This window comes from Macadamia integrifolia, chromosome 13, assembly GCF_013358625.1.
Source record: "Macadamia integrifolia cultivar HAES 741 chromosome 13, SCU_Mint_v3, whole genome shotgun sequence".
In the NCBI taxonomy this organism is placed as follows: domain Eukaryota; kingdom Viridiplantae; phylum Streptophyta; class Magnoliopsida; order Proteales; family Proteaceae; genus Macadamia; species Macadamia integrifolia.
The window spans coordinates 27,926,743-27,942,588 of record NC_056569.1 but is presented as its reverse complement, the minus strand read 5'-3'; the positions used below and the strand labels follow the sequence as shown (position 1 = coordinate 27,942,588).

General features: G+C 37.4%; 1 protein-coding gene across 2 annotated transcripts in view; it reads left to right on the top strand.

Annotated features, from left to right (window-relative positions):
- LOC122059598 (NAD-dependent protein deacetylase SRT1) overlaps positions 1-15,846 on the top strand; it is a 33,833-nt gene that overhangs the window by 8,672 nt on the left and 9,315 nt on the right. For both annotated transcript variants that reach the window (XM_042622482.1, XM_042622481.1), the window contains exons 8-9: positions 7,424-7,502; positions 14,522-14,575. In XM_042622482.1, the coding sequence (XP_042478416.1) occupies positions 7,424-7,502; positions 14,522-14,575 (133 nt within the window). The remainder of the gene's footprint in view (positions 1-7,423; positions 7,503-14,521; positions 14,576-15,846) is intronic.

The window sequence follows — 15,846 nt, the reverse complement described above, 5'->3', positions numbered from 1 at the left end:
AGAGGGAAGGAAGGGGAGTCGCAAACCAGAAGAAACTGGTCACGTATACAGTATAGAAAGTGCTCACAACAGAATTAGAAACTGTAGTGTAATGGTAACCAATTCCAGACTTTAGCGAGTCTGAGATTGTAACCTGCAGAAACAATGTTAAGAGATTAGAAGCACTGCTGGTACAGAAATAGAAACTCAGTGAATAAGCAACTGGGTTGGATATTGATTGCAGCAGCAGGTTTATGTCTTCAGCTGGTTGGAGTTCTGAGAACAACACATACAACCTATAATGGAACCTTGAGGGGGTGTTTGGTTCGGTAAATCAAATGGTGTATGTATCGGATATGAATGTCAATCTATTGATAGACATTCTTCTCAATTATGTTTTTTGCTGAAAAATTGTTTGGTTGCCTTGAGGCTGGTACATGTTTCTTGCTGGAAAACTGTTTGGTTACCCTAAATCTGTGTAGTGATTCTTGCTGTAAAACTGTTTGGTTATCCTAAATCTGTGTAGTGATTTTTACTGTAAAACTGTTTGGTTACCCTAATCCTGTGTAGTGATTCTTGCTATAAAAATGTTTGAATTAAACTGAAGTGCTACATTTTTATGAATTTTTGAAACTAAAATTTAACATGTGATTAACTTAACTTCTTTATTAAATATTCAACGGTCGGATCTGCAATATCATTCTTTCATATGACAAATAAGAGTCATGAATGATTACAATGTATTTGCAGCCATGTATGGTAAGTATAATATTTTTGAAGGGAATAAATAATAGATTTTCCCATAAAAATTGGCATGATAAATATAGAATATATTTTGCCCAAAGGTTTTTGGCATGATCGTGCATGATTCACAATCGTACCTTCAACAGTTGGATGGGGAAAATTGTGTATAGTACATGGCACATCACCCCATCCAACGGTGAAGACATGATTGTGCACCATGCATAGTTGTGAACAAAACATCTGCCCTTATATTTTTTAAGAAAAAGATTACTCTAATGTCCTCGTATTGATCCCTTTATACCCTACGTTTATATTTGTAGATTTACACTTGGATGGTAAACCCTCAAATGTAGCGTGGTGGTATTGGATAAACAAAATATTTGGGTCAAATCATGGACCATAATTTAAAAAACCAGACCACATGGTTAACTGGAAAGATGCTCGGTCACGTTCGAACACAAATCGGGTGGTTCTAGCCCAGACCCATTTTTGAAACTATATATACTTGTTCCAAGCCATAGACTATAGAGGGTACAAATTTGTATTTACTGCTAAAAGTATGGTTTTAAAATTCAATTCGGGATTGACGGAATTAGCTCATTCGAGTCAGAATCAACTGACTGGTCAAACCTCAATTCTGATTTGCGTATTTTTGAACTATTTTTGAATTAGTTCATTCTCTAATCAGCACAGTAGTAAAACATCAATGCAACTCGCCTACTTGTTGTAGATAGATTAACAAAACTTGAAAATAAAAAAACTCAAATCAAATATTTGTGACGATCATTACTTCTTTCTGTTTTCATTTTCTAGAGTTCGCTTGATTGAATCAGAATCAGTAGAAGCTTATCGATGTCTCATTCCGGGTTTTAAGACCTTGAGGTTAACCATAGAACAAATCCAACTAATATTCAGGCTTGGAGATCCACATGGTCAAAAGGATCAAGCTCATGGACAATCTTGCACCTTCAAGATGAATCTTATTTTAAGATCCAAAATCACAGAGAAGGTGGGAAGTAACTAGATCAGATCTCAGATGTCAACAAGGTGAGACAGATGAGGGGTGTGTCGAAGAAGAATAAACAACCAGTTTCCAGTTCAGCATTGCCACATGGGGAGGGTAATTCATTTCACTATTATGATATCAAAAGCTCTCTTCTTCCACCTGGTTGTAGAGAATTGTGGCTCTTCAATGCTAGAAAAAAGAGGATGCTACTGCATTTCCAATTGAAATGGATTTAGTCTGATCATTACAAAAATAAAAAACACTTACTGATAGCTTGAAAGTAAAAAAAGAGATCGAAGGGTAAGACCACTAGTTTCAGTCATCAGCCTTACTACTGTCCATAAAACACAAAAATAAAACACTGTTTTAAGGATTAGTATGATAACAAAATGGCAATTTTTCAATGCTAAAAAAGAGGACTCGTAATGCTAAGGCATGCTACTGCATTTCCAACCCACAAAAAACATCTCAAATCTCAGCTTCCCCAGCCGCCACGAGACTCGAGTGTCTTCACTTTCTGTATTAGAATAACAAACACATATCACAAACAACCTTTAGCTCAACACTAACAACAAAAAAAAATACACAAAATTTATACAGATTAAATTGTCTAGCTAAAAAAAAGAGGAATCAAATGCACACTAGAAGCTTCTGCAAATACAAGAAACATCACCAAAATGTCAAACCCATCACCTCAAATACTAAACAAAATACTGAGAGTATCATCAATAAACAGAACAGAACCAACCCAGCAAAAAACAGAACTGGATGAAACAAATGAATTAAATCCTCCACAACATTCTCACATTTAGGAAAAATCAATGACCAACCAAAAACAAAGAGGAGAAATAAGAAAAGGGTTGCAAGAAATTCATGGAAACAGTGCATACTAGGAAAGAGGAAATTTTTTTTTCAAGGTAAGCTGAACGTTAATCCAAGCCCAAAGAGAACCCATATAAGCCACAAAAGAATGAAAACATAAGGCTAAATTCGAGTAAATATTACATCACCTCCTCAGTCTTGACCACCATTTTCGATATTCTTCATGTAGTGTTCAAACACCTTAGGCTTATCTGCCTCAGGGGCATTCAAGAAGATGGGAGCTAATTCCTTATGTTGCATGAAGAATTGTTTAGCACGCAATTTTTTATCAAACTCAACTCCTGAAATTGCTCTTTTTTCAACCCATTATCTCCATTCTTCCCACTTTGTTGTTGGTGCAGAAGACGCTCCAAAAAGTAGTGAGATATCTCAGAAGGCCATGTAGCAATTTTTGAGTTAGAACTCTCAATTGCATCCATCTTTGCTACAATGAATCCTGATATCAAATATTCAGCCCAAAGGAAAAAAAAAAAAAAAAAAAGAAAGAGGAAATAACTGTAACCATAAAAAAAAAAACATAATATTTCAAAGAACACATATTAATAGTCAAACCATGATATGAAAAAAGTTATTACAAACCAAGACACACAAAACATGTTCATGTAGTTCAAATTACGAAATCTTAAAACGAAACCAATTCTAGTTCAAGTAGTTAGGACAAAAGATAAATGGATTCAGTCTGTATCTTCTTGTGATTCATATGAAGAATCATGCATTTCTTCATCTGAATCATCTCCTGCCATCCAATCATTCCACATATGATCAGCCATCTCTTCTCGGAATTGATCCTGATCAAAGTTATCTTCATCATCAACATCAGAATATTCGTCACTGTCTTATGCTTCTTCATTAGTATTCTCACCTGTAACTGCATTCTCCTGTTCAAGCCATTCCTCTTCTTCTTGAACACTATTTTGGGTAAGGATATGATTGTGTATCAGAACACAAGCTTGTACAATCCTAGCCTGAGTCTTGAAAGGATACTCTGGTTGGCTTTTCAAAATCTTGAATCTTGATTTCAACAGTCCGAAAGCCCGTTCAATTATGTTACGTAATCTTGAATGACGCAAGTTGAACAATTCTTTCTTGTCGGTAGGTGAAACATTCGAATTTCTCCACTCTTTTAAGTGGTATCGAACGTTACGGTAGGGTCTTAAGAACCCCTTCTGGTTTGCAAACCTTGCATCTACAAGATAGAATTTACCTTTAGGAATTGGTATCTTCGCCTCACCTTCTCAGTGAATAGCATCATCTAATATTCGTGAATCAAATGTTGATCCTTCCCAACTAGAAAGTATATATGTGAACTTCATATCAAAATCACAAACTGCTAGGATATTTTGCGATATATTCCCCTTCCTATCGCGAAATGTTTGATGTTGAGCAATTGGTACCCATGCAGGGATATGCGATCCATCTATGGCTCCAATGCAATCCTTGAAGTAAGGATAAAAGTTCCTATGGTTACCTGATATTTGCTCATGTGTTCTGGTACTCGGAGGCTTCAACAATATTGGGTACAGTTTGAGAACTGCTCCCAAAACACCGTTGAAATACCGATTGATAGTTTCACCTGAATGCCCAAACATATGTAAGAGGACACGGTTCTTAACATTGTGACCGATTGCATATAAAAAAATAACCACTTGTTCCTCCACTTGAACGTTAATTGTATCATACAGAAGACCCTTGGCACACATCACTTGACATAGGTTAAAGAACGCCTTTCGATTCATTCTTATCATGTTTCGACATGTCTTGTCAGTATATCCAATGATTTGTTGTGTCTCAACGGAGCCACGTCAAGTCTCATTACGATAAGGTTGTTTACATAGAAACAGTTTCTTATACTGTTCCACTACTATAACAACTGCAGTAGTAGCAAATATTATTACTTTCTTGCGCCTCTGATGATACTCATCGTATTCATCATCACTATCCATTTTTTATGTAAATCTACAATTTAGAATTAAACAAGCACTTCAGAAAACTAGTAATGTATTCATATGCTAGAAGCATGTCTGCAAAACCAGAAAATTGTAAAAAAAAAAAAAAAAAAAAACATTAATTTAACTTGGGCAGAAATTAGTCCAAAACAAAAAACAACACTCAGAACTGTACATGGGGTTGAAGAGTATTAATCTAATTTAAAACAACGCTTAGAACTGTACCTTTTCTTCTTCTTCTTCATTTTTTTTTTTTTGTGTGTGTGTTTGGGGGGGGGGAAGGGGAAGGCTTCAATGATATATATTTTCATTGATTACACAACCTCTTTTTTCTAACTGGTTAGATTAAAAATGAAGCCACGAGCACACTATTTGCACACCTTTACACAGTGCTGATGCATTTCCATTTTGGAATAGCAGATGTTGGCTGAAGCTGCTAGTTCAATATGATATTAAGGTATTAATAAAGTTAGATTATCAAGTAAACAACTTAATGCCTAAGAAAAAGGGAAGGCCCTTTTCATGCTAACTTTAATCAGAGAGCTCAAAGAGGAGAAATCAAAACTATTAAAAGAAAGAAAGAACGAATTAAAAATTTCAGGCTTTCAAACAAAAGAATTCAAATGAAATGCTTCTGAATATAACAGATGATGTATCTTAGAAACTGAAGCATAATGAGGATCAACAATAATAGGGTCGTCAGGATCAAGAGAACTTTCCATTGGCAGGCAACAACTTGGTCTCACATGGGGCTTTTCACAAGTAATCCACAGGTAATAGTAATCTCATCCTCTTCATTTCTAGTAGAAAGTTTTAGACACTGAAACCTATTTTCCTTTGTCTTATACTCCTACAAGCATTCCCTCTAAGTCCATTACCACCAACAACTACAACTTCCATTACTTCATCACAACAACCACTCAAAACAAAATTGATCAAGGAACCTAAAAAAAAAATCTTTGCAAAACCATTCTTTGAACCTGCCAAATCAAAATGTAACCTGAAATTTTTATTCCATGATATTCACTAAACTAATTTCTATCCACAATAATGCTCTACCAATTACCATATCAAATACTATTAGATTTATTTATTTATTATTTTATTGGGGTGCCACATATTGTAAGAAAGATGAGGAATTCAAATGCCACAAGTAATGTGTCAACAAATATCTCAAACTAAAAACAAGGTAGATAATATGCACAAAATTTGTAGTAACTTGCAATTCACAAACTGATAGCAGACTTGATTAACCGATCCTCATGAAAATTGATAGCAAACCTGATTAACCCAAAATGCAAGACAAACACAGAGAGGGAGAGAGACAGAGGAGGAGGAGAATACCAAATCCAATTTTGCAGAGTCGCCGGCTGGCTGTAGCAAACGTCATTGGTGGGAGGGCAGGCGAACCAGAGAACAAATCACTTCGATCGCCACTGCTACATATCCATGAACAGAGCATATGTGGTATGAGTTAAAAAACCTAAAAATAATTCTTACAACGCAAAAGAGAGAGCCGTAGGTTCTGGTTTTAAGAACCTAACCTTACAACTCAATGAAAACACAATAGAGAGCTGTAGAGAGAGAGAGAGAGAGAGAGAGAGAGGTTCTGGTTTTAAAAACCTAACCCTACAACTCCATGAAATCAAAATAGAGAGCTTCTGATTTTAAAAACCTAAACCTACAACTCCATGAAATCAAAATAGAGAGCTTTTGATTTTAAAAACCTAAACCTACAACTCCATGAAATCGAGAGAGAGAGAGAGGGAGAGAGAGAGAGAGATGGAGGGCTTACCAGTCGCCAACGGTGGACTCTCGGTGAGAGGGTATCCAATAGAGAAGTTCTTCACAATGTTGCGGGTTGAGAGGCTTCCGTCACAATATCGCGGGTTGAGAGGCTTCCGTAGAGAACGTCTTCCCACTTTCTCTTTTTATATTAGGTGGTAAAATGGTTGCTCAAATCTGAGTTTTAGTGTTGAGATAAATTCAAATTTAGAAGACATCCTTTGTAATATGGTCATTCATGGGAAGTAGGATGCTCACTTATGAGGGTCATCCTAGTGTAACCAAACAACTCTAAAAATTAAGAATTATCATTCTAAAGAATGTCATCCCAAAGATTTACCGAAACAAACACCCCCTGAAAGTTCTTACAAAAAAGTTCTAAACCTGAGAAGATGACATGCCTGATGGTAGGCCGGAAACCAGAACGAAAACCAGGTCTGAAAATGAGACGACAATGAAGGGTTATTTAGTCAGATCTGAAGGAACTGTGCAATAAAGGCAGTGCTTTTATCAGCCGAAAGGTTTGGACTAGGAATTGATTTTAATAATTGAAAGAGAAAAAGAAGAAACTGAAAGATGAGTAACAGTAAAGAACGGACCTTAAATAAGGAAGGAAGAAGGATATGTAGGTCTCCCCTACTGGAGAGAAGGTTTCCCTACTTCATCCTACAGTAGAGCAGTTTTGAAACCTTGCTCCATCTCTCATGAACTCACAAGCTTAAAGCTCAATTGTTTTCTCAAATCAGTGGTGGTGGGTATGATCTCCTACTCTTTATTTATAACTTCATGGAAACAAGTAAATCCTGTCTAGGATTTATTCCCCAATATTTGGGTTTACAGAATTGACCCATATAGTAGTAAACCCAAAAATATAAAACCCATGGCCCATACAACCCATTGGGAACTCTAATTAAGCCTATTAATCCATTCTTGGTCCATTTTGATGGCCTGATTTTCTGCTGGCCTTCTTGTTCTTTTGGACTACATTAACACTTTAACTAAGGATTGTTTCTTGCACTTGATGTCTTCTATTTGTCTTCTAGCTTAGTTGATGATTTCTTGCATCCCATCACATACGCAGTTTGCAGATCACTCCTGCATGCAACTTGCCTTTGAAGTCTCTCCGTGGTGGGGGAAGGATTGTAATTGTAAATCTTCAGGTATTCCCTTTTTCTTCTTAATGTATCTGTAGGTTTGTAAACACTAGAACTACATTGCTAGGTAATACTTGGTGCTTTTAAATAGCCAGATTTCTTTTTGCAATAGCATGGAGTAACATATTGTTATTGTGGTATTCTCAGAATTATGACCTGTGTAGCTGTGTTAATGTAAAATATTTTCTTTAGGATTTTTTAAAAACATAAGATGTTCTAATTTATTAAGAAACTTTATTCTAATGCTGAGATATGCTATAACTATGTCCTTAAAAGTTTGAACAATTGCTAGGTTGTCCTTAAAACATCTATACTTTGTTATCTGTTCACTTAACCTCTTTTAGTTTTAAAATATGATTAGTAAATAGGAAACTGTAGTTGAAAGATAGGGTAGATACACTTGGATGCCTGCTTTATGCTCTTTTTTATTGCTGCTAAATTGTTTGTTTTGTTTCCAATGTTTATCCATCTATACTCTTCATCTATTCAGTTAACCTTTTTTAGTTTTTAAATTTGATTAGTAAATAAGAAACTATAGTTGAAAGATAGGGTAGAAAGGTAGATACACTTGGATGCCTGCTTTAAGCTCTTTTTTGTTGCTGCTGAATTGTTTGATTTGTTTCCAGTGTTTGGCTAATGATATTCTGACATTTTTTGTTTTTTCAGATAAATAATATTCTCACAGTTGATATCTAATGCAGTTGCATTAGGCATTAATCCTGTATGCAGGCTTTTGCACAAGCTTAGGAGGTCCATAAGGTGCTGGTGGGTGGCCAACAGGCTGAAATTGACCTATGTGTAGTTATTTATAGGTTGTGCCTTTGGGTTTCATTGTAATAGGCCTAATTTATTAAGAAACATTATTCTAATGCTGATATGTGCTAGATAGAGTTCTGTTAGCACATGGGATTAGCAGTTAATTGTTTTTGTTTGATTAGAATGTCTGATAGTTAGAGTGTTCTGTTTTCAGTTTATTTACTTTATTGAGTTTACCAAAGTGATTATGAGTCCTTTTGTGAATCAATTTAAGAATTTTAGAAGGTCCTTATAAATCTAATACATCACCTATCACTTAGAGATGATTTGGGTAAAGAATATGAGTTTTTGTTTTGTTCAGCAGTGCATACGGGATTGGTATCCCATACCTGCTTTCTTCTGTTTTTTTCTGTTCTATTCTGGTCTCTTCTCTTCTTCTTCCTCCCAAGAAGATCAACCTCATCTCTTTTCCCTCCCCTTCCATTGATCTGATTTCTTCCTTTAACAATGCAGTTGCTTCCTTTATCTCAGATTTGATTATTAGGCCTACTTGTATCTGAGAATCATAATCTGGATTTTCAGATTGCATCAATATCGTTCTCAGAGATAGAATGAGGTGTTACAATTGATTTGTCTATAGATATTCGTACTGTTGAAATTAAGCTGAGGTTCATCATCCCAATCATCACTAAATTCATAGATTGTTGTGTTATGAATTAACTACGCAGCGGAACAGCGATTTGCAAAAGGAAAAAGAGATCACACACACATAATACAACGATTTATGTGGTTCGCCCAAGATGGGCTTTGTCCATGGCCAAGCGATAACTAGATCTTCCACTATTCCAATGAAGAAATTACAAAACCCTAACCCTTACAACTCCTTATGAGAGAACCCCCTATATAAAAAAAGTCTCGCGAATTACATAAACCCTAGTCCCTAAAAGTACAAAATTACCCTAGGCAGGGGGCCGCCTACCCCCTTGCAACCGCCACGGCCCACTCGTCGGCGAGTGGGACCGCCATTATTGGGGAAATTCACTAGTACTTCCTGGATTAAACTGAGATTAGGCTTCACCAATAAACATGTTGCTTTATATGGGTGCCATTTCCATGACCATGGTGTAAGATCTCAGTGAGATATTGCTAATATCTCTCTTTTTAGATTTTTCAAGAAAAAATTACAGGCAATACACAAAATCAACCATATCTCGACCATTGAGATCTCGGTGAGATATTGAGATCTTGTCAAATCTTGACCCCATCTTGTCGAGAAACAACCCAAAACTCACCTCTCTCGCTACACTTTGAAGAAAAAAACACATTGGTGATGGGATTTTGGTGCTTTTTCGTGCCAAACTATATGTAATATATATTTACATGTGTTATGTAATATGTTGTACCTATGTAGTTATGTGGCTTATCTTATGTCATTTCAATGTATGTGAGTGTGACTCATCAATCATCAATGTTAAATGTTATACAATAAAGTAATTATCTATGATGTCTTTTAAATTCTTATGATTATTGATTATGTGTTCTAACTTCTAAAAGTATTAGATGTTTTGTTGTGTGGATTGTGGAATAGAACATACTAGCCTAGGGTCCGAAGAGTTGGAGACTACTTACATAGGGTACGAAGTCAAAGTATCATTTTAGATTTGATTTTTAATAAATTGATGTTTCCACTGCGTTTATAAGGCCTAAAATAGGGTAAAAGACAAGTTTCAGGGGCTAGAAAGACCATATGGCTACTGAGACCAACAATCAAGTCAATCGGAAAAAAATACAAGATCTCAGCGAGATCTTTCTAGATCTCTCTTTTTTGGCTTAGCAAGATTAGGGGCAAGATTGAGATCTTAAACCTTGTCCAAGACAACCCCATGAAGTTGGTGGGGGGCACCTGGACAGATTTACCTAGACTAGTTCCAGCTTATTCCCAAAAACCAAATTGGGTTGGATTTTCTTAGGCACCGCTTGACAATGTTCCGTTTCTACGTTTTCTTGTTCCCAGAAACGGAGAAACAACCTAAAAAGCGTTTGATAAAGTAGTTTCGTTTCACCCCTTTCTAGAAACATAAATCAAAATTTATGCCTATTTACAATTTTAGAAACGACTTTGACAAATCAAGTCATACTTATTTCGTCGTTTCTAGAAACGAATTTGAGAGGAAAAAAAGGCTATTGTGCCTGATAAATCTCTTAACTATTTAAACCTAAAAAGATGCAACCAAACCCTCTCTCCCTTATGGGCATCCGTTGATACTATTGGGTTTTTCAGTGGCATTATGTCTACAAAAATCGTTTCGAGAAACAGGTTTATCAAACACCAAAAAATCCGTTTTTGTTTCCAGAAACGTGAAAATCCGTTTCTGCTCTTTCTAGACACAAAAACAGGAGAAACGTTATCAAACGGTGCCTTAGTTCCTAGTTGCTTGGGTTACCCAAGGCACTATGGGTGGCCTCAGATTGAGATTCAAGTAAGTAATTAGTCATTTACACTTGCTGTTGTAACGCTCCAAGCCTAAGAAAGCCACTTGACCTTGACCCAATGAAAGCATGATAGAGCCCTATATGAGCTTGAGTTGGGCCTATGGATGGGTTCTATATGTCTGAAGGCAAAAACCTTGATATTGGGTTTCAGTATTGATGCAGTTATGACAGTACAATTGGGTGTCTGAAGACTTTATTTTGGCCCATGGATGGGTTCTATATGTCTTGGAATTTTTATTTTTGGGTTTATTGATATAATGGCCTCTTTTATAAACCCATATTTGGGGTCTTAATCCTATTTATGGGACTAAATATATAGATAAGATTGTGTGGTTCTCATGTGTTGCTAAGTAGTGAAGTTAGAGTCCTTTTTAATTAAATATTTTATGTCTTATTGTTAGTTAGTAGTTTATGTTGTTTGGAGTCTTCTATAACAAGTATTTGGTCAGTTTAAGTTAGTTTTTGTATAAGAAACGTGAAGGGATAGTTGTTTCATTTAGGAGTTGTAAAGTCGGTTTATTTGGTCTTTATAAATAGGGTTGCAATCCTACATGAATTTATGGTATGAAATTTTGTGTTTGTGTTGTGCTATTGTGTATGAATGTGTAACTGGTGAGGAGTCTCTTCTCTCTCTCTCTCTCCCACGAAATTTTTTTTTTGGGTGAATAGTAAATGCATTAAAAGAAGGGGGAGGGAAAATATAGCCCCAAAGGGGAAGTTACAACCTAATAAGAGATACAAAAAGACCATAAAGGGCGGCAAATCAGGGCCCACATGGCCTCAAAGAACTTCTATAGCCTGGCCTAGATGCAAACCAGAGTAGAAGGGCAAAAAGTCCTAACCGAGAAGAGAACTACAAACCCTAACTCTAACATCTCAATTCAACAGTTCCTAGCCGCCAACATGAAGGAGCACCGTCGAATAAGAGGCAACCACGGTGGAGGAGTGCTGGCCTAGCAGAGGGTGGCCAAGCAAGCAGCTGGCTTAGCGGATGGTCTGCAAGGCAAAAGGGCGCTAGCCTTTCTGAGGGCAACGACGGATGGCTGCTGACCGAGAGCGGCCCAACAGTCTCGTATCGAAGAGGTTACTGCTGATTGGGACAAAAGTGCAGACCAACAGACCAAGAGGAAGGTTGTTGGAGGCCGGCAAGCCCAATGGTGTAGGTAGACAGCGATGGTGGAGGCAAATAGAGCAGGCATGTAGACAGACCAAGCAAGCCTGGCATCCGGAAGGGTGGGCAGTCTAGAAAGGGTGACCACCAACGGGACAGCAGGCCTGGCGAGGGTGGCGTCCAAAATGGCTGCCGGCATGGCGAGTAATCAATTGAGAGGCAGAATTGGAGGAGCAGACGAGCTAGCGGATAGACCCAACGAGCCTGATGGCAACCTGAAGGGTGGATAGCAACAGGCTTGAAGGAAGAGGCATCCAAAAGGGCAGCAGGCCTGGCGGGACTGCAACCGGGGAGCAGCTAACCCAGAAGGGCCAGCATCGAGTCATCTACTGGCCAAGTAGGGCAGGCGGCTAACAGGATCACGAGCCGAGCAGTTGCAGCAGCCTCAACATCGATCGAGATTACTGACGCTAGCAACCGCAAGAGAAGAAGGGAAAGGAGTGGAGGAGGACGAAGGGAGGGGGAGAGAGAAGAAGAAGAGGAAGGAGGGGAGGGGAAGGAGAGATGTAGAGGAAGGGGAAGAAGAGCGGTGGAGGGAGGGAAGGAGGGAGGGAGGGTGGTAGAAGAGAAGAGAAGAGAAGAGAGAGGCAGAGAAGGCGAAGGGAGAGAGGAGGAGAGGCGGCCTCCTTCGCTTCTTTTTCGCTTCTGTCACTATGGTTTTTGTCTCCTATGACTTTTTCTCTCTTGTTATCTCCTATCTTCTTCCCGTTTCTTACTTGTGGTATTCTAGTTGCAGGCTTCTTGATGCAGATCAGATGATGGATCTACTTGTGGTAGGAAAGAAGAGAGAGAATAAAGGAAAAAGAAATCATGGGGAAAGAGAGGAGAGAGAGAGCACACAACTCGCTTTTCAAAACCAAAACAACTCTATTCTGTAATTCCAAATCGTGGTTGAGACGTAGCCTCTTACATGTATTTATAAAACAGAAAAGACATAAAATAGAAATCTAACTAACCTAAACTTCTTCCTTGACTCAAGCAATTAAATAATAAAAGAAATAAAAACTTAAATAGATAAAGAACCCCTTCCATACGTAGACTCTTTAGAAAGAGTCCTAAGCTAATCTCCTCCAAACCGAGTCCTAAAAATAGGATAAAATTTATCCAACAGGATAACTTCCTAACTAATAGCTAATGGGCCCCACTACTAATACTAACTACTAAATTCAAATACTAATTTCGTGTACTCCGTCTGGACCTAAAGTTTGGGCCTTATAATTGAGCCATTACAAATAAAAGCACTTAAAACCAAAGCCCATAACTATATTCTATCAATATGTGCCCAGAATAAAAGATCAAACCACAACCAATGGTGGTGATCATGCTCCTGCATTACTTCTTTTTATCTTCTTCTAGTTTCTGTTCTAATTTATAATCCTTAATTTCTTATTTTGTTTCAGTTCTAGAATCACTATTTTCTGGTTTGCTTTCAGGTTTCCCACCTGAGATCAAATATTTCTAGAACTTCAGATTCTGGTTCTATTTCAAGTACTGATTTCAGAACACTGTCAAGCTTTTATATTGCTACTGTTTCATTACATCAGTTATATTTTATTTCTGTTTGAAGTCATTAAAGGGTTCTGCTATTGAATTCTGGATTTTCAGTTTCCTACTTTAAGTGGGAAACGTTCATATCTCCCAATCCAGCCATTGGGTTTCCATCAGGTTTTGCAGGACTGTTTACCACTCTGAATAGGGCACTCGACCAGTCTTTTAGCCAAACCTGAGCCCTTGATTGTCTAATATTAAATTTCCCTTAAGTCTGGGTCCTCATCCTGTGATTCTGTTTCTCTCGATTTATGTAACCTAATAGCCTTAGGTGACCAGAGTTGGGGTTTGGATGTATTGTTGGAAGCCTGGATCACCATGGATATGGAGGTAACGGTTCTAGTACCTTCTTTCATGCATATTTGATGGCATTTGGGTTTGGTGATTCTCTTAGAGAAAAGTTAGGCGTTAAATGTCTCTTGTAAACTCTCAAAAGTAAAGTTTTAGACTTAAGTTCTCTTCTTCATGGTCTGCTAGTGACTCACACTTAGTTACTAGGTGTTTTTTCAGAGGGTCTGTTGGTCTCTGGAAGTTTCCGTGTTTGGTCAGAGAAGGAACAAACTGTGGTTTCCCAGAGGGTCCTTTTATTCCAGCATTAGGGAGGACTCACCGGTAGATCTCCTGGGCTGTAAACACCTCAAGAACATTCAACATTTTTTTTTTGGATTATCAGAAACTGGGGGCTAGAACGATTCAATCTGATTGACAATCAGCATTCAGGATTTGTTGGCATGACTTTCTATGGCAAGTTTGATGCTCTGAATCTGGGTCCTTTATATGTTTGATTTATTCGATTTAGTTGAACCACCAGGGAAACTAGTTTTCTTATAAAATAATTTAGTCCTTTATAATTTAAAGCAGCTCTTTTTTTTCTATTTTAACTAACTCTATATTTCAGTTTGTTTGGATGGTAAGTTGATTCAATATGGCACTGATATTTTGAATCTCCAGTACCTTAGTTTCTTTTATAGTGGTGCTACAGTTTCAAGTTGGGGTTTTTATGTTTACCGCTAATAATTGCTTGACATAATCGAAACTTTTCGCTCCAATTTTGCAGCAAACTCCGAAGGACAAGAAAGCAAGTTTGGTAATCCATGGGTTTGTTGATCAGGTACTTTCCTTCTACTTTGCATTCGTATTTTTTTCTAGATAGTTATTATGGCTATCAACTTGGATGTAGGTGGTTAAAAAAGAATACTTGGAGGCTGGTTTTCTGGTTGTAAAATGAAAGGATTCAGGAAGTAGGGATCCCTTACTTCTTCCAGGAGAAAAAAAAGGATTCAGGGGGTAGGAAATCCTACATATGTGATTATTAATTGAAAAAAAACCTCGTGACAGCCAAAAAAGCAGAGTGTTCTCAACATCAGTATTTCCTCATTGCAATTTTGGCCAAATTAACGCCACCTTGCACAAACTAAAATACTGTCAGAAAATTTTGGAATTAGACACTCAAAATTTCTGTGTAGCAGTAGTAGGGGAAAAGTCCATTAAGTGTTAGATGTAAGGCTGGCATGGACTGAAGCACTGAACCTGTAAATTATCCAAAGGGTTGCTTATTTGAAAAATTCAACCATAGCAGGTGTATCTGTCGCAGAATTGTCTATATGTCAAAACAGATAGGAATCATAGGATTTGGAAAAGCCTTCTCATAGCTGCTTGTGGTTGCTTAAACCAATCCTTCACATTTCTGCTCTGTATGTATTCTTTGCAGATGTTTTGGGCTTTTCCTTGGATAACAGTGGTCCAAATTTGTAGTCCATGTAGCAGAAAACCTCTCATTCTGCTGGAAAAGAAGCCTGTTATGTCTGCAAGGCTATATATGGGTTGGAATGTCAAAAGGAATTGTATAGCTACCAGACACACAGTCATGTGCGTAGGGGTTATCCAAGGTTTTAGTTTGTACAAGTTACTTATTTACTTCTGCCCATCTGTTTTCTTCCCAACTAGGGATCAGGTCTTCAGAATAATCCTCATTTTCTCCTCAGCAACCTCCAACTGAAAACCTTATTGTTCATATCAATGAGATTTTTTTTGACTTTTTTTTGCCTCAAGCAATTCCTCTTCCATATTTTACTTTCCTTTTCTATAGCTAAAGCAAATTATGGAGATTGGCCAATTGGGAAGGGGGAAAAGAAGCTTTTTTATTTTTCAGTCACTCTTCTGGGGGATCTTGACGATCAATTGAAAACTTAAAATACACTACGATTGCACGTCCGGACCTTGACTATGTCAGGTTTAGAATCAATATCACCACAGATTGTTTATTCTCTTAGTTTGGGGGGTCTGGGTAGAGTTACTATTTGAAGCCCACAGCTCCTTCCATTCCAATCCCAGATTCCCTACTCAAAAATAGTGGATCCAGAATTCTTTTTTTTTTTTTTT